At 41.6% G+C, this 20340-nt stretch overlaps 1 protein-coding gene across 3 annotated transcripts in view; it reads right to left on the minus strand.

Annotated features, from left to right (window-relative positions):
* The window catches only part of gbe1b (glucan (1,4-alpha-), branching enzyme 1b), a 591749-nt gene that overhangs the window by 180288 nt on the left and 391121 nt on the right, over window positions 1-20340 (minus strand). For all 3 annotated transcript variants that reach the window (XM_072585795.1, XM_072585794.1, XM_072585793.1), the window contains exons 9-10: window positions 19740-19867; window positions 6548-6646 (exon numbers count right to left, since the gene is read on the minus strand). In XM_072585795.1, coding sequence (XP_072441896.1) covers window positions 6548-6646; window positions 19740-19867 — 227 coding nt within the window. The remainder of the gene's footprint in view (window positions 1-6547; window positions 6647-19739; window positions 19868-20340) is intronic.

The raw sequence follows: 20340 nt of genomic DNA on the forward strand, positions 1-20340 counted from the left end.
AGAATGCAACAGAATAGAGTCCCTATAGTGTAGAAACAGGCCATTTGGCCCAACAAATCCACACCGACCCTCCAAAGAGTAACCCACTCAGACCCATTCCCCAACCCTATTATTCTGCATTTACCCCTGAATAAGGCACGAAAACTACACATCCCTGAACACTATGAGTAATTTAGCATGACCAATTCACCTAACCTGCACATCTTTGGACTGTGGGAGGGGACTAGAGCACCTGGAGGAAACCCACGCAGACACGGGGAGAATGTGCAAACTCCACACAGACAGTCATCCGAGGCGGGAATTGAACCCGGGCCCCTGGCACAGTGAGGCAGCAGTGCTTACCATTGAACCACTGTGCCGCTCTAACCACTCAACTTTCATGCCACCGGTGATGTGACGTGAGCCAAGGAACTGGGAGAATCAGATGGAGTCCTTGCAGGATGTGAGTTATGGCAAGCTGTAGTGAAGGTGGCTATAGGAGTCAGTAGCTTCGGAGTGGATGGCAGTGGACAGTTATAGGAAAAGAGGGCTATTTTGCCCATCAAGCTCACTCGACCATTCAAGATGACCATTGCTAATCCTTGATCTCATATTGATATCTTTCGTCTCTAGGAGAAAGTGAGGACTGCAGATGCTTGAAAGTAAGAATCAAAACGTGTGACTCTGGAAAAGCACAGCAAGAGAAGCAGGAAAATCAACGATTTGGTTTCTTTTCCTGATGAAGGGCTTTTGCCCGAAATGTCGATTCTCCTGCTCTTCGGATGCTGCCCAACCTGCTGTGCTTTTCTAGCACCACACTCTAATCTAGACTCTGATCTCCAGCATCCGCAGTCCTCACTTTTGCCTAAAAGCACAGCAAGTGAGGCAGCATCCCAGGAGCAGGAGAGTCGACGTTTCAGACGTAAGTCCTTCATCATTAGTCTCTAGAAATAAATATCTCTTACTTAAATATTGTTCAGACAAAAATACAATCATATAAATGTTTTTCCTAGGCTGTCATAGTCACGTGATCTCAAATGAAAGGCACAACCTGTAGACAGACATCTTAATTTTCAGTTTAACAAAGTTCTTGTATTGAACGTAAAGCTGTCTTGCACACTCAAAACAAATATACTCGTGGACTTGGCTTTCACAACTTTCTGTGGTGGAAAATTCCACAGGTTCACAAACTGGGTAAACAAATTGGTCATCTCAGGCCATTGCAGACCTACCACATATCCCAAGACTGTAATATCGCGTTCAGGAACCCCTTTTAGATTTTATCTACGTTTCTAATTCCTTAAAACTTCAGTGAATACATCGATCCAAGTCCTCTTACTGCGGCATCAACCTGGTGAAACATTGCTGTACACCCTTTATGGCAAGTAAGGACACTAAAACAGCATACAACACTCCAAGCATACTGTCAGTAAACCCCTGTACAACTGCAGTAAGACTTGCTTATTTGTGTACTCAAACCCTTTTGCACTGAAGACCAAAATACTGTTTACAACTTCAACAGATAAAATATCCCAACACATCTGCACTGAGTTGAGAACCTTTTGCCCCTGAAGCAGATTGATTGTTACTGAAATCCTTATCTATACTTTCATCTTCTCCAGATAATTTAATGATGTACTGGCCAATCTCCCAACTCTCACCCTGTAAAACCTCATTCAAAACACTCCTGCGTGTACCTTCACTTCCATTAAGTTCTGATTACCAGTCACCCTGCGCTCATTGTTACTGGTCTTTCAAGTACCTCAATGGTCACTCCCATCTCTATTACTTTCATCTCCTCTCAGCCTCACAACCCGGTGAAACACTGTGGTCGCCCAATTCTGTCTTCCGTCCAAGCCTAATGCTCATTGTTATGGATGAGGCTAGACCACTCACAACATTTTTAAGCAGGCAGCCCACTCCATAACTTTGCAATTTGTTTCAGTAATTGTACAATGAAAATTACCCAGAGTAAGTTCGCAAAGTTGACTACCAGGTTTCAAAACAGACAAAAATGTATTCACAAAATTACAGAATGAAACACAAAGAACAGAATAAAGAACCCCTACAGAACTCAATCAATCTAAATTAGACTTAATTATGCTGTTCCAAATATACACAACAGTCCCAAGAAGCAAACACTCTTAGAAACAGTAAAAATGAAACAAATGCTGACAGGTTGAAGTTAAAAGGACAGAAGGAGAGAGAATTTCGCAGTCTGTTTCCAAACAGCTGAACGCCTAACTAGTTCTGAACTGAACTGTTCAGCTAGAGAGCTGTCCACTCCCCTTTCATTATACAGGTCACTTCTAAAACATGACCACTTTGGCCTGAAGTCTCATCTGTTGACATATAAACAAAAGGCCTCTCAAGATCCTTTTTCATCTCTGTCCCAAACTATTCGGAGCTAGGAGGGCTTTAAGACCCCTCTGAAAAACATCAAGGAACCAGTATCCTTGAGAAAAGGAACAGTTTTCAGAAAAAAAGAGACCAGCTTTGTGATTACTGTCCTCATCTTTTACTAATCTCAAAAAATCCATTCCTAATTCTGTGCCTCTCTACCTCTGTTCCTTTTATAATCCTTCTTAAAGCTGACTATGGCCCACAGTACGACTGGATGAATTGGGATCCCAGAATGAAATCTGGTTTTACAGATCTTTGTTTTTGTTTAACCCGTGACTATCACTCAAATTCCCAAGAGATGACAACCATCTTTAACAACAGAAGCTTATCAACAAAACGATTTTGAAAAACGCACGCTAAATATAGAAGATAGTTAGCAAGGTTTCAAAGTTCCAAGCTTTTTCTCAGCAAATTCTTGAGTTAGGAAAATTTTCTTCCTTATCTCAACTCTATAAGTTGCTGCTTAACTTACACATTACAATTGTTCTGCCATGGGTTGCAGAGAAAATTTGATGAGTCCTTTCCAAGTCTGTGGACATGAACTTTTCACAAATCTGAAAATCTACACTCTGTCAGTTATAACTAAGGATCTCACTTTGGAATAAATGCCAGCAGGCAGTATGGGACAATTAAAATGTTAAATGAGATATATTTTGAACAGATCTAGCAACTCAAGACTAGCATCCATAAGATGCCAAGGACCATCATTAGCAGAAGGATCATATGAAACAGAGAATAAGCATTAACACAATCTGTGTCCAAATGTTCTGGCATATGCCCTACTCTAGCAATACCATCAAGTTGGGAATCAACTCTGGTTCAATGGAGAGTGCATGCCAACAGCAGCACCGGGTCTTCCTAAAAATGAGGTATCGACCCAATAAAGTGAAAACATAGTGTATGTCTATATTCAATCCGCCAAATAGCATAAACAGTGATGAACTGAGCGAAGCATTGAACAACCAACAGATTTGATCTGCAAATATTGGTGGACAATTAAATAACTCACTGGAAGAGGAAGATCCATAAATACCACACCCTTAATGGTTTGAGAGCCTCACACATCAGTGCAAAAGGTAAGGCTGAAGTATTTGGAACAATGTTCAGCTAGAAGTGCCAAGTGGACAATCCATCTCAGCCTCCTCCAGTGGTCCTCAGCATTGCAGACACCGGTCTTCAACAATTTCGGTTCACGTCACGTATTATTAAAAAACAGCTGGAGGCACTGGAAACTGCAAAGGCTGTGGACCCTGACAACATTCTGACAATAGTGCTGAAAGCTTGTGCTTCAGAACTTGCCACTCCCCCTTACCAAGCTGTTTCAGTACAGCTACAACATTGGTATCTACCCGACGATATGAAAAATTGCTGAGGTATGTCCTGTACACATTAAAAGGACAATTTAATCCTGACAATTACCACCACATCAGGCTACTCTGAGTCATCAGTAATGGATGAAGTCATCTACAGTACTTAGCAATAAACCACTCACTGATGCTCCATTTCAAATAAGCCAGGAAACTCTGTTCTTGTCATCAGTAGATTCTTGGTTCAAACATTGGACAAAAGAGCTCAATGTTAGTAGTGAGCTGAGAGTGAAACATACTTGATCAAATATTAAAAATCACACAACACCAGGTTATAGTCCAACAGGTTTAATTGGAAGCACTAGCTCTCGGAGTGACGCTCCTTCATCAGGTGGTTGAAGGAGCGGCGCTCCGAAAGCTAGTGCTTCCAATTAAGTCTATTGGACTATAACCTGGTGCTGTATGATTTTTAACTTTGTACACCCCAGTCCAACACCGACATCGCCAAATCTTGGTCAAATGTGGCATCAATGAGCCTGAGCAAAATTAAAGTCAATGGGGATCAGAATAAAACTCTCCACTGGTTGGAATCATATACAGTCATAAAGATGTACAATACAGAAACAGGCCCTTTGGTCCAACCAGATATCTTAAATAAATCGAGTCCCATTTGCCAGCATTTGGCCCATATTCCTCTAAAGCTTTCCTATTCATATACCCATCCAGATGACTTTTAAATGTTGTAATTGTACCAGCCTCCACCAGTTCCTCTGGTAGCTCATTCCGTACACGTACCACCCTTTGTGTGAAAAAGTTGATACTTAGATTCCTTTCAAATCTTTCCCCTCTCACCATAAACCTATGCCCTCTAGTTCTGGACTCCCCCACCCCATGGAAAAGACCTTGTCTATTTACCCTATCCATGCCCCTCATAATTTCATAAACCTCTATAACATCACCCCTCAGCCTCTGACACTCCAGGGAAAACAGCCCAAGCCTATTCAGCCTCTCTCTTTCATTCAAACCCTCCAATCATGGCAACATCCTTGTCTAGCACAAAGAATATCCTTTTTTTTTGATGTCAGTTATCTCAATCCAAGATATTTCTGCAGGAGTTCCTCAGAACAGTGTCCTTGGCCTAACCATCAATGCCGCTTTATCATAACCTTCCCTTCATGACAAAGTTACAAATGGGGACATTCACTGACGACTGAACAATTCATGTTCACCAGTGACATTCATGACTCCTCAGATACTGAGACAGTCCATGTCCAAAAGCAGCAAAACCTGAACGATGTTGAGTCTTGAGTTGACAAGTGGCAAATGATATTTGTACTACACAAATGCCAGTCATTAACCATCTCCAATGAGAGAATCAGCCAATACCTCTTCACATTCAATGCTGTCACCATCACTGAATTCCCCATTATCAACATCCTGGGATTACCAATGACCAGCAAGTAAACTGTACCAGTGAAACCAAGAGCATGTCAGAGGCTGGGAATACTTGGGAAAGGAACTCACCTTTTGACTCCCCAAAGCCCGTAAACCATCGACAAGATACAAGTCAGGAATATGATGGAATACCTTCCATTTGTAACAACGCATTTTCAATAACACTCATGAAATTTGATGCCAGCCAAGACAGCCATTTGCTTGCTTGTTTATGGATGTAAATCACTTCCTCAACAACTGTAATTTAGGAATGTGCAGCAGCCGAATTTGGAAACACCACACCTCTTTACAACAAAGAGATGAATGAGCAGACAATGGATTTTTTGGTGCTGGTTGCTTCTGTTCGTCATTTGCTCCTGTACTACTGTGTCTGTACCTTCCATTTCTTCACAGTCTTTTCTCTGCTTCCACTTGAGCTCTCAACAAACCAAAGCCTAAACACTTCACACATCTTGACAAGATCAACAATGCCACTAGAAGTTGACTACATACATGAACAGAGTAGATTTCTTAAAACATCAAACATATGCACAAGAACAGGTCACTGTAATAGAATCGCATACCCCATTGCCATATTTAATACAAGCCTCTCCCACCTTCACATCTCATCCTAGCAACATATCTTTCCATTTCGTTCTCCAGCATTTGATTATTTATGTTATTGAACCTCAATGATTTTGTGAAACAGCATGCTCCACTTTTGAACTAGTTACATAAACAGAATTATATAGGCTCTTTGGCTAAAGGTGTTTCTCTTGAATTCCTCAGTAGATTTATTCACAGCCATCTTCCATTTATGGCACCTAGCTTTGAAGGCTAGATGAATGGAAACAGTTTCTCTGGTGACCAGATTTGCTCATCAAGATCAAAAGGCCACTGCTTATAAAAAGAGGGGTGATGTCAAAGTGACAGTGAGAAGATGTGCATGCAGGAATGAGACTGTGTAAGTTAAATGGCTGTTCTTAGGTCAGAAAGGTTGATGGACGTTAACAGTTATTAGACACCAGAAAGGACTTGGTGACTACTGAATGCACGAATCAATCCCACATCTTGTCTTTTCTGCAGAGGATTATTAATATTACATTTCCAACTATTCATCTTTCAGTTTGAATGCCGTTTTTACTATTGAATGTGCTTCTGATGCCTTTGCAGACATCACACTGCAGTTTTCAATATTTTGTTGTATAATAGAAATTACACTCTTAATTAATAGAATTTACTGTGGTGTGTTAATGGGCAATTAATGTGCAAATTCACAAGTTCTTAAAAACAAAGGGAAAGCTGAGCACAAAGCAAGCAGGAGTGCAACATCAACTGAACAGCAAGTTATGAACATTTCCAATTTTCAGTCAATCTTTGCATCCTCAAATCTGCAGTTCTTTGTGCATTAACTTAGGGCTCACCTGGATCCACTTGTCAGGAATAGCCATTGCCAAACGATAATCAAAACCACCACCTCCTTCAATCATCGGCCGACACAATGTGGGCATTCCTGACACATCCTGAAAAACACATTTCCAATTAGTATACTCACAGAGATTCTGATTTAATATCCCTCTTCACAGTCCACTTTACCAAGGAAGCAACATAGCGCAGCAGCCAATTTATACACAGCAAGACTGCATCAATAAGAGCACAAATGAAAAATGCCGCAATTCTGAAATAAAAACAAAACACAGCAAAACAAATCAGAGATTTTTCCGAGAGAAAAACATTTAATGTTTCAGCTCAAATACCCTTTCATCAGAACCTATTTATTTTATTGATAAGATAAATCATAATTAATCTCTTTTGCTAGTCGAGTGCCAAATGTTAGCCACGTTGTTTGGAATGGTAGCTCAATGATAATGTTCTAAACTGACAACTTAGAATAATGCTCTGGGAACAGAAGTTCAAACCCATGATCACAACTGCGAAATTTACGTACAATAATCTGGAATTGAAAATCTCATCTCAGCAATGATGAACAGAAACAATAATGCCAACACTTTTTTAGAGGATAAATTAGTGCTTCATATTGAACATGTAGAAGAAATATTGACAACAGCAAACATGCAGAATGCATTCTGGATTGGGGATTTCAGGTTCTTGTCACTTAATGTTCATCAGTAACACTGTAAACAAATCCAGAAGCGCATATCTGCCAGAAAGAGCTTGGACACCATCAAGGCCTCAGTTTTGGGAATGTCATGTTTTGGACAAGATGATAAATGGACATTCCACCGTCCCTTGCAGATGGATGATAAAACCTCATTATCACACTATTCAAAAAGATTTAGAAGAGGAATTGTGATCATTGCTATCTTTAGGATCTGACCGTGCAAATTATTGTAATAGTGACTACACTTCAAGAAATGCTGAACTGTCTGAAAATCTAAGATGCCCTGAGATCATGGAAGAGTTGCACATATGCAAGTCTCTTTCTCTTTTGTCTGCCTCTTTGGAATAGACTGCAATATTCAGCTGAAATGCATGGGCTCAGCAATGGGCAGCACTCAATTCTGGGGCTTTCCTGGTTTGTAGGGTTGACTAACAAGACATTGAGCTTTGACAAAGGGTCAGTTAGACTCGAAACATCAGCTCTTTTCTCTCCTTACAGATGCTGCAAGACTTGCTGAGATTTTCCAGCATTTTCTCTTTTTTGGTTTCAGATTCCAGCATCAGCAGTAATTCGCTTCTATCCATTGATCTGATTATACTAACTAAGCTTCTGGGTTCTCTCAGGGTTTGAAATTGCAGGCAGCAGGGGGCGGTATTGCACAGTCGATACAACCTCAGAACTAGGATAAAGCTTGGAGTTATAACAACAATACCAGATGAATAAATTCAGCTGTGGCACAGGTAACCAACCTCTTATACCTTTTGCACGAGCTCCAGTATATCATATTTTTTGCTATATTACACACAAAGATAATTTGCTTGAGTATTAGTGGCTGCTGTTGTACTTAATTGGCATCAGTGAAAAAGCGACTCTCACTCGCAGCATGAGGAGTCTGCCGTGTCATGAACATCAGGATAATTAAATAAGTGCAGCATCAGAGAGGAATTTTGACACAGAAGGACAGTGACAGAAGGACACTGGAGTCCTTCGGGATATCTTCTCATCAGGTCCTGAAGATGACATCGTGGAGCTGACGATTATAGTGTTTTTTGTGCATTACCAAAATTACCTACATAATTGAAAACAGAGCTGTACTATTCACAATTGAACCAATGCTTTCAGAGGAATGATACTCTGCTCATTCAGAGCATTAACCAATTGCATTGCCATTTTACTGATCATTAAACAAAACAGTCACTGGTCTAACACACAGCATCACAGCAGTGCTGACGTGGGAGAGATAGATATGCATGCTGCTCTCGATATTATTGAGTAAATGTAGCCTGCTAGTCTGAAAAGGATCAGATGCTTTTGTGGAGGTGTCTGATAATGTCTTCCTTCTCAAGGCACAGGTTTTTGGCTGCAGCAATGGTCTACAGCTAGCAGCAAAACTAGCCACTCAACCATCCAGCTCCACCTGATCAGACCTTGACTACCCTGTGTTATGACACATTCAATAGTGATAACTCCTTGCCCCTTTATGCAGTATGCCAGGCAAGGCGGCTAGAGGCTGTGAACATGGCAAAGAGGCAAAACCAGAAGCTCTTCATTTGAATGCAATGACATTTGTAATATAGCAGATAAATCAATAGCTCAAATAGAGATAAATATACATGATCTGATTGGCATTAGAGACATAACTGCAAGATGACAAATACTGGTTTCTAAATATTCAATGGTACATGACATTTTAGAAGGACACTGAGGAAAAGGTGGGGGTGAATAGCTGTGTTAATTAAGGATGACATTAGCACAACAGAGAAAGATGACTTGAGTTCTGTGGATAAAGGTGTGGAATCAGTTTGGTCAGAAAAAATAAACAGTAAGGTTAAGAACTCACTTATTTAGATTAGATTAGATTACTTAGATTAGATTAGATTAGATTACTTAGAGTGTGGAAACAGGCCCTTTGACTCAACAAGCCCACACCGACCCGCCGAAGCACAACCCACCCAGACCCATTCCCCTACATTTACCCCTTCACCTAACACTATGGGCAATTTAGCATGGCCAATTCACCTGACCTGCACATTTTTGGATTGACAGAGGAAACCGGAGCACCCGAAGGAAACCCACGCAGACACGGGGAGAATGTGCAAACTCCACACAGTCAGTCGCCTGAGGTGGGAATTGAACCTGGGTCTCTGGCGCTGTGAGGCAGCAGTGCTAACCACTGTGCCACCATGCCACCCAAACTATAGTTTAATAGTTCCTGCCAGCAGTAACCAAACTGTAAAATAAGATTGTTGTATGAAAAAAACAATAGGGGGTTGTGAGAAATATGAAGATAATGTGAAGTGATTGGGCTACTGATTGGGCAAATCAGATCAACAAATGCAGCCGAGGAGAGGGCAGCAGATGTCGTTGAGAGTTTCTCGTAGCCAATGACGGAGCAGGATATTTTAGGCATGATAAGATGGAATGGGATAGGATTAACGTGTACATTAATAGGAAAGGTCGGTGCTTTCATAAGATGACGACATTTCAACTTCAGTCTGAGGGAGAGAAAAGGGTGAATAAAACATTAGACTTTTAAACTTCAATTAGGGCAATTATGAAGACTTTTGCTGAATAAATGAATTGGATAATTAAGTGAAGAAATAAGGCAGTAGGGATGCAGTGGCAGACATTTAAGAAACATTTCCTAACACTCAGTAAAGATGCACTCCAATGAGAAATAAAGGGGAAGGAAAAACCATCAGTCTCTAATGAAGGAAGTATCAAATTTAAAGAAAACCATACAATTATAGAAATAAGTAGCAGGTAGGAAGACGAGACAGAACAATAAAAGACCTACAAATTCTTACAAAAAAGCTAAACAGGAAGAAACTCGAGTATAAAAGAAAGCTAACTAGAAATGTACAAAAACAGATCATAAGAGTTTCTACAGGTATTTACAAAGGAAAAAGTAAAGCACTGGCCCTCTAGAGTGTATGTTTAGGGAATTAGTAATAGCAAATAAGAAATAGTGGATATATTGAACAGATATTTTGCATTTCTTTTATTGTGGAGAATAGAAATAACATCACAGAAATAAACTATTAACCAAGAGGTGAAAGAAAGGGAGGAACCTAAAACAATTACAATCACCAGGGAAAGATGCTGAGAAAATTACTCAAAATAAAAGCTTTCCATTGATCCTAATGGATTTCATTCAACAGTCTTGGAAGAAGTAGCTGCTAAGATAGTAAAATGACTCATTTTTAATTTTCTAAAATTCACCAAGTTCTAGAAGTCCAAAAATGTGCATGTCAGGTGAATTGGCCATGTTAAATTGCCCGTAGTGTTAGGTAAGGTGTAGACGTAGGGGAATGGGTTGGTTACGCTTCGGCGGGGCGGTGTGGACTTGTTGGGCTGAAGGGCCTGTTTCCACACTGTAAAGTAATCTAATCTAATCTAAAAAAAAGTATCCCATCAGATTGGAAAATGACATAAGCACCTCTTCTATTCAAGAAAGGAGGGAGAGAGAGAAAGCAGGAAATTAAAGGCTAATTGTTTTATTGTCTGTCATAGGGGAAATGCTGGTATTCATTATAAAGATGGTTACAGCAAGCATTCGGAAACCTCAATGCAATCAGGCAATGACAACATGGCTTTGTCAAAGAGAAATAGAGGTTGACAAATTTATTAGAGTTTTTTGAGGAGCAATGTGGACTACACAGAACCACTGAATACATGCCATTGTTATATTTCCAGAAGGCATTTGACAGACAGAACAGTCAAGTGAATTGATGCTGCTTTGATCTCCTGTGTTCCTCATTATGAAGCCTTTGAAACTGGACCATGACCAAGTTCAGCTGTGCAAGTTGCTGAACAAAGCGACCTTGGAATGCAGGTTAATAGCTCCATGAAAGTGGATTCGCAGGTAGATAGGAGAGTGAAGATGATATTTGGTATGCTTTCCTTTACAGAACATAGAACATAGAAAAATACAGTGCAGTACAGGCCCTTCGGCCCTCGATGTTGTGCCGACTGAAGCCTACCTAACCTACACTAGCCCACTATCCTCCATATGCTTATCCAATGCCCGCTTGAATGACCATAAAGAGGGAGAGTCCACCACTGCTACTGGCAGGGCATTCCATGAACTCTCAACCCGCTGAGTAAAGAATCTACCCCTAACATCTGTCCTATACCAACCTCCCCTTAATTTAAAGCTGTGTCCCCTAGTAACAGCTGACTCCATACGCGGAAAAAGGTTCTCACTGTCAACCCTATCTAAACCCCTAATCATCTTGTACACCTCTATCAAAACTCCGCTAAACCTTCTTTTCTCCAATGAGAACAGCCCCAAGTGCCTCAGCCTTTCCTCATACGATCTTCCTACCATACCAGGCAACATCCTGGTAAACCTCCTCTGCACCTGTTCCAGTGCCTCCACATCTTTCCTATAGTATGGCGACCAGAACTGTACACAATACTCCAGATAAGGCCGCACCAGAGTCTTATACAACTGCAACATGACCTCAGGACTCCGGAACTCAATTCCTCTACCAATAAAGCCCAATATGCCATATGCCTTCTTCACAGCACTATTTACCTGGGTGGCAACTTTCAGAGATCTGTGTACATGGACACCAAGATCTCTCTGCTCATCGACACTACCAAGTAGCCTACCATTAGCCCAGTAATCCATCTTCTTATTACTCCTACCAAAGTGAATGACTTCACACTTAGCTACATTGAACTCCATTTGCCACCTTTCTGCCCAGCTCTGCAACTTATCTATATCCCGCTGTAACCTGCCACATCCTTCTTCGCTGTCCACCACTCCCCCGACTTTCGTACCATCCGCAAACTTGCTCACCCTGCCTTCAAACAGCAATGGTCCCAAAACAGATCCTTGTGGAACACCGCTAGTAACTGCGCTCCAAGATGAACCTTTACCATCAACTACTACCCTCTGTCTCCTTCCAGCCAGCCAATTCCTAATCCAAACATCTAATGCACCCTCAATGCCATACCTCCGTAATTTTTGCAGTAGCCTACCATGGGGTACCTTATCGAACGCCTTGCTAAAATCCATATACACCACATCTACTGCTTTACCCTCGTCCACTTCCTTGGTCACCTTCTCGAAGAACTCAATAAAGGTTTGTGAGGCACGACCTGCCCTTCACAAAACCATGCTGACTATCCTTGATCACATTATTCCTATCCAGATGTTCATAAATCTTATCCCTTACAATTCTCTCTAAGACTTTGCCCACAACAAAAGTGAGACTCACTGGCCTATAGTTACTAGGGCTGTCCCTACTCCCCTTGAACAAGGGGACCACATTCGCTATCCTCCAGTCTTCTGGCACTATTCCTGTAGACAACGACGACATAAAAATCAAGGCCAATGGCTCCGCTATCTCCTCCCTAGCTTCCCAGAGGATCCTAGGATAAATGCCATCAGGCCCAGGGGACTTATCTATTTTTACCCTTTCCAGTATTCTCCAGACCTCTTCCCTACATACCTCAAGGCCATCCATTCTAATCACTTGTGACTCAATATTCACATCAGCAACAATATCCTGTTCCTGAGTGAATAATGACGAAAAGTATTGATTTAGTGTCTCTCCAATCTCCTCTGCCTCCACGCACAACTTCCCACTCCTATCCTTGGCTGGACCGACACCTACCCTAGTCATCCTTTTATTCCTGACATACCTATAGAAAGCCTTAGGGTTTTCCCTAATCCTACCAACCAAGGACTTTTCATGTCCCCTTCTCGCTGCTCTTAGCTCTCTCTTCAGATCCTTCCTGGCTACCTTATAACTCTCAATCGCCCCAATTGAACCTTCACGCCTCATCTTTACATAGGCCGCCCTCTTCCCTTTTACAAGGGATTCCAATTCCTTATTAAACCACGGCTCCCTCACAAAACCCTTTCCTCCCTGCCTGACTGGTACATACTTATCAAGGACACCCAATAGCTGCTCCTTGAACAAGCTCCACATATCATTTGTGTCCTTCCCTTGAAGCCTATTTTCCAATCCACACATCCTAAGTCATGCCTCACCGCATCATAATTTCCCTGCCCCCAGCTATAACTCCTGCCCTGCAGTGCACACTTATCCCTCTCCATCACTAGAGTAAAAGTCACCGAGTTGTGGTCACTGTCCTCGAAGTGCTCACCTACCTTATTGGCTAGAGTTTTGAATACAGGAGTTGGGAGGTCATGTTGCGGTTGTACAGGACATTGGTTAGGCCACTGTAGGAATATTGCGTGCAATTCTGGTCTCTTTCCTATCGGAAAGATGTTGTGAAACTTGAAAGGGTTCAGAAAGGATTTACAAGGATGTTGCCAGGGTTGGAGGATTTGAGCTGTAGGGAGAGGCTGAACAGGCTGGGGCTGTTTTCCCTGGAGCGTCGGAGGCTGAGGGGTGACCTTATAATGGTTTACAAAATTATGAGGGGCATGGATAGGATAAATAGACAAAGTCTTTTCCCTGGGGTGGGGGGAGTCCAGAACTAGAGGGCATAGGTTTTGGGTGAGAGGGGAAAGATATAAAAGAGACCTAAGGGGCAACTTTTTCACACAGAGGTTGGTACGTGTATGGAATGAGCTGCAAGAGGAAGTGGTGGAGGCTGGTACAATTACAACATTTAAAAGGCATCTGGATGGGTATATGAATAGGGAGGGTTTGTAGGGATATGGGCTGGGTGCTGGGCAGGTGGGACTAGATTGGGTTGGGATATCTAGTCAGCATGGACAGGTTGGACAGAAGGGTCTGTTTCCGTGCTGTACATCTCTATGTCTATGACTATGACGAAGTTTTCCACCAACAACTAGAGTATTGACAGGACGCTGCATACTCAGAAGTTCCTTCATTTCAGGTATGATATTAAACCAAGGGCCTGCCTGCTCTCTGAGATAGATACAAAACATCTATGCCACCAACTAGAAGAGGAGCAAAAAGGTAAAAACAATGACTGCAAATGCTGGAAACCAAATTCTGGATTAGTGGTGCTGGAAGAGCACAGCAGTTCAGGCAGCATCCAAGGAGCTTCGAAATCGACGTTTCGGGCAAAAGCCCTTCATCAGAAGAGGAGCAGCAGAGTGCTCATCGGTAACCAGGTTAGTATTTATCATCTTCATTAGCATCACAAGAACATTGCTGTTGATGGGACTTTGCCACGCCCAAATTGGTTGTCACAAGAAACAAACGTGTAGACACTATTACATAGCAAGTTGTCAAGACCTGTGGTGCATGGTCAAAAGTTGGGGGATGTAGATTAATGCCAACTTTCAAGAGAGGGGACTTCATATTTCACATGAACAGCAAACTTTGCAGGGCTACAAGAAAACAATAAGGAAGTTGGACAAACTGGATCTCTCTTTCAAAGAACTAGCACAGACACAATAGGCAGGATTGCCACCTCTAATTCTGTTAACTTCCTGACCCAATGATTCACGGAGAGAAACTGCTCTAAAAGGTAGAAGGGGGATGACAGTACTTAAATAAGCCACAGTAAACCAACCATCTTCACCTTCTGTCACAGCAGGAAACTATAAGCAAGGCAAGAGACTATTGACGGAACCTGACTGTTGTATATTCATTTTGTTCTTCTGTACCAAATTACTGATTGATTTGGCTCTGCATCTTGCCAGCAATGAAACATCAACTTTTACACAATATTAATTTGGGAAAGTCACTATCCCAAAGGACAGCCATTTTTACAATTAGTCACAACACATCCTGCGGCCCTGGCTGTTTATCATGACAGCACAGAACTAATCAAACATCTGGAACAGCATTATTATTGAAGACATTAACCCACAATGACTGAAACATGAAGTTCTGCATGTTTATTAAGAGTGTTTCTGTCACTTCCATCCTCGTTTTTATCCACTCATTTTTAGTGTACATTTTAATCTTATTTCTGCTTAAAATATTTGTTCTCAGTATCAATTTAAGGAGCAAAAATAGTTTAATCTGCCACAGTGTTGTCAAATATGAGCTTTACAAGTCTTTATTTGCCAGTCAAACAGCACAGAGTCAATGACATTAGGTCAGAAAGAAAATATCCTTGTTAATCGAGGATTAACATTGTTCTGAAGGGTCAATGGACTTGAAACATTAACTCTATTTTGTTCAAGTTGTAAGTTTGCTTGCTGAGCTGGTAGGTTTGTGCTCAGATGCTTTGTTACCATGCTAGGTAACACCATCAGTGAGCCTCCGGTGAAGTGCTGGTGTTCTGTCCCTCTTTCTATTTGTGTGTCTTGGTCTGTTACGGTGGGTGATATCATTTCTGGTTCTCCTTCTCAGGGGTTGGTAAATGGGGTCCAAATCAATGTGTTTATTGATGGAGTGCTGGTTTGAATGCCAGGCCTCTAAGAATTCCTGTGTGTGTTCCAGTTCAGCCTGTCCTAAAATGGATGAGTTGTCCCAGTCGAAACGGTGTCCTTCGTCGTCTGTGTGTAAGGATACTAATGATAGCTGGTCTGGTCTTTTGGTGGTGCGTGATGCTCGTGTAACCTGGTCACTACCATGGTAGCCCACAAACCTACCGACACAGCTATTGATAAACCTAAAATACCCTGTACCAACAACCAGCAAAGCAAATGTCATATACAAAATACCCTGCAAGAACTGCAACAAACACTACATCAGACAGACAGGCAGGCAACTAGCCACCAGGATACACGAGAACCAACTACCCACCAAAAGCCATGACCAGCTATCACTAGTATCCTTACACAAAGACAAGAACACCACCACTTTGACTGAGACATCACACCCATCAGAGGACAAGTTAAACAGAGACATACATGGGAACTCCAGAGGCTTGGCATTCAAACCAGAGCTCCATCAATAAACACATCGATTTGGACCCCAATTACCAACCACTGAGAAGAAGAACTAGAAATGATATCACCCACACTGTAACAGACCAAGACACACAAAAAGCAAGTGGGACACAACACCAGCATTTCACCAGAGGCTCACTGATGATGTTATCTAGCATAGTGATGAAATGCCCGAGAACAAACCTAGTACTCAGTGAGCAAACTAACAACCTGAACCACAAATCTTTGCAAAAATTGTAAACCCTATTTTGTCTCCACAGATTCTGCCAGACCTGCTGAGTCCCTCCAGCAATTTTGTTTTGTGTTTCAGAGCTCCACTGTCCACAGTTCTTTGCTTCACTTTAATGTAGGATTACGCAATGCCTGAGGCCAGAAAGAATGCATCAATGATTGCCTGCAATGAACAAAGTGCTAATTTTTCACCCTTTTTAAATTATAGGCAAATGCAACACTTGCCCATAAAAGATCAGAATGATCCCTCCAGCATTACAAGATGGATTGAGGGCTTTACAGAGAATGGGTGTTGATGAATTATGTTTGGACATATCACTTAACCCACATGAGGAAGAGATTGTGTTTTATAACCCAAAAGGCAGCATTATTGCCATAGATCAACCTTATCTTTTAAACATGATATCCCAATTGAAACTGACACATTAATTAGGACAAGTAAAAACTGTTGCTGCTACATCATTCTAAGCACTGATACATGAAGCACTGGGAGGCATGGTAGCTCAGTGGTTAGCACTGCTGCCTCACAGTGCCAGGGGATCTGGATTCAATTCCAGCTTCAGGTGAGAATGTGCAAACTCCACACAGTCACCGTGTCTGCGTGGGTTTCCTCCGGGTGCTCCGGTTTCCTCCCACAATTCAAAGATGTGTAGGTCAGGTGAGTTGGCCATGCTAAATTGCCCATAGTGTTCAGGGATGTGTATGTGCATTAGTCAGAGATAGGTAGGGGAATGGGTTTGGGTGCGTTACCCTTTGGAAGGTCAGTGTGGACTTGTTGGGCCGAAGAGCCTGTTCCCACACTGTAGGGATTCTATGAAGTCTGTCTTGCAAGTAATACCAAGACAGTAAGCAGTTTCATGGCACAGTTTACATTAAAATGTCCACCTTCAAGATAAGCACAGCCTCATAGAATGTTTGAGCATATCAGCTGATCTTTCTGCTGACTATGCCTGTGCTCCTTCTTTGAAAAAGCCCTTTTTCACTTTCCCCGTAGACTTCAAAATATTTCCACTTTCAAGTAATTACCTAATGTCCCCACTGGAAGGTACCAATGATCTATTTCCACTCCCCTTGCAGGCATTCCACATCACAGCTACTCACTACATTGATCGAAAAAAAACATTCTTATACAATCATGGCATCACAAGCTGGGCAAACATGAATTATCTGCACAAAAACAGAAAATGCTGGAGAAACTCAGCAAGTCTGGCAGCATCTGGGGGGGGGGGGGGTAAAAGGCAGAGTTAAAATTTTGATCCAGTGACCCTTCTTCAGAACAAGAACTAGACCCCAAATGTTAACTGCTTTCTCTCCACAGATGCTGCCAGACCTGTTGAGTTTTTCCAGTACTTGCTGATTTCCAGCATCCACAGTTCTTAGTTTTTCATGAATTGCCTGTCATTGATTGCTATTGAGAAAGCAGTGGTGAGCTGCCTTCTTGAACTGCTGTGATGGTTGGAGTTGCTGGATTTTGACCCGACAACAGTAAAGGAATGGTAACACAGTTCTATCGCAGGTTGGTGTGCAACCTGCAGAAGATCTTGCTAACTTTCTAAAATTTTACCGACTGGTTAATGTCCTTACCACCAGCAGAAGCAGTTTCTCCTTATTTACTATATCACATCTAAGGAGAACAACCCGGCTCCTCCAGTCTCTCTATGTCAGTTTCACAGCTTCATTGGCAGAGAAATGGAGTAGGGGGCGAAGTGTGCCTAAGGACTGAGCTGTCATGGCAAGATTCACACATGATTCACAGCAGGGGACAAAAGTGTCACGGTCACCAGATGTAAGTAAGGATACATTATTCACACAGAGAATAAATAAACCGTTGAGCAACAGACATTTTAAAAAATACACAACAAAGTAAGGATCTCACCATTATGTTTAAAAAAAAAATTATGTAGGGGAGCAATTTGAGTGAACATCTACCACTTCCAACCCAGGCTGAAATCAGTCCAATGTTCGCCTGGCTGGTGGGGCAATCTGATGTCAATATTTAAAATTGACATGAGCCTCACACAAAATGATCTGTTTCTCAAGTGGCAATGTAATTCTCAGAAACCACAAGAACAGTGATATTGAGAGTTCAAGCAAGCAGGGAGAATAGGGAAGTTACGTCTGGAATACGGTGAACAGCACCAGTCAGTTTATTTAGAGGACGATGTAAATGCATTGAAAGAGTTTAGAAAAGGTTTACTGGACTAATGCTTGCAATATGTGGGTTGTTTTATGAGGAAATGTGGGACAAACTTCGTTCTGGAGTTTTGAAGAGTAAGAGGCAACTACCATGAAGCATATGAGATCTAGAGAATGTTTGGTGGGGTGGATGTGAAATCGAAATCAGGGTCACTAATCAAAAATAAGGAGTTGCTCTTTTTTAAAATATTTGTTCATGGGATGTGAGTGTCGCTGGCTAGGCTAACATTTCTGATCCCTATTCAACACCACCATTGGAGTCACACGTAGACCAGATCAGATTTCCCTCTCTGACAGGCATTAGTGAACTGGACTGGGTTTTTTTTACAAACATTAAAAGTGGTTCCATGCTGATCATTAGGCCGGTTTTTTAATTCCAGATTTTTACTGAATTCAATTTTCACCAGCTGCGATAGAAGTATTCTAACTTATTTCTGCACAAAATTAGTACAAAGTTTAGATTGCTAGTTTTGGTTTAGATTGACATTAGCACTTCGCCAGCACTGACAATGACAGGAGACATTTTTCTGACTGAGGGTGATGCAGTTTTGGAACTTCCTTCCTTGAAAGATGGTGGAAGGAGAGTCTTTGAATATTTGTAAGGCAGAGATAGAGAATACGGGTTAAGAAAGGGGATGACAGATTATTAGGGCCAGACAGGAAAATGGAGTAATCAAATACGTCATGGTCTTATTAACTGGCAGAGTGCCAAACAGCCTACTTCGATTCTGAGCTATCTTGGAAAAAACAAAGGGAGCTTTACGCTGTATCTAACCCTGTGGAGTCCCTGTCCTGGGAGTGTTTGATGGGGACAGTGTAGAGGAAGCTTCACTCTGTATCTAACCCTGTGGAGTCCCTGTCCTGGGAGTGTTTGATGGGGACAGTGTAGAGGAAGCTTCACTCTGTATCTAACCCTGTGGAGTCCCTGTCCTGGGAGTGCTCGATAGAGACAATGTAGAGAGAGAGCTTTACTTTGCATTTAACATTGTGCCATGCCTGCTCCGGCAGTGTGTGATGTCTGCATGAAAAGGAGAACATTTATCTGTTCATACAAATTCTGTACCTTGCCCAACTTGGCTGCTTGAAATATAAATGTGTTCCTTTCCCCAGATGAACATTTTTCTTCCTGAAGATTGCAACATTGCTGAAGTAGTCATCAAAAAAAAAGCTAACACAGCATGAAAAATAAGAAATATCTCAAATCAACAACATGTGCTTAACTCAGTAACAAATAATAAAATCTACTAAACAGGCAGTCATTCATTACCTCTGCTACAGTGATGAAGTCTGGATAGAAGCTATGAAGCATATAGTTTGACAGCATGAGATAGACGAAAGAGTCCTCATCAACTTGAAGCCCAAAATATTCACTGTAATTTCCAGAAAAAGACGTACCTGCAGACAGGTGGGGAATACAATTTTGTTTTAAAAAGGCAATACTCAACCAAATACTCTGATTTTACAGTGTGACATTGTACTTACTGCAAGGTCCAAAAACAAAACAACCCATGTCACTACAAATGTAACATGCTGCAGATCTGAACCAAAAAACAAAACATGTTGGAAATATTTAGGCAGCATCTGTGGACAGAAACAGATTTAACATTTCAAGTTGTTGACTGTTCATCAGATCTCTGACCTGCTGATTATTTTCAGTATTATCTGTTCTTATGCTCTGCACCCAAAACATAAGTTCTACAATATCTTTCAACTGGGTTTTTATGGAAAGGTGTGGCTTCAGTCAGAGGAAGGGTTTAGGTTCCGCTTTCAATCTGGACTGCAGTTGTTGAACTCAGTCAAATAACAACTGAGAATCCAGCCTCAAACTTGGCTCAGTTGGCAAATATGTTGCTGACAGTTAGAGATCT

This window comes from Chiloscyllium punctatum, chromosome 15 (genome assembly GCF_047496795.1).
Source record: "Chiloscyllium punctatum isolate Juve2018m chromosome 15, sChiPun1.3, whole genome shotgun sequence".
Classification (NCBI taxonomy): domain Eukaryota; kingdom Metazoa; phylum Chordata; class Chondrichthyes; order Orectolobiformes; family Hemiscylliidae; genus Chiloscyllium; species Chiloscyllium punctatum.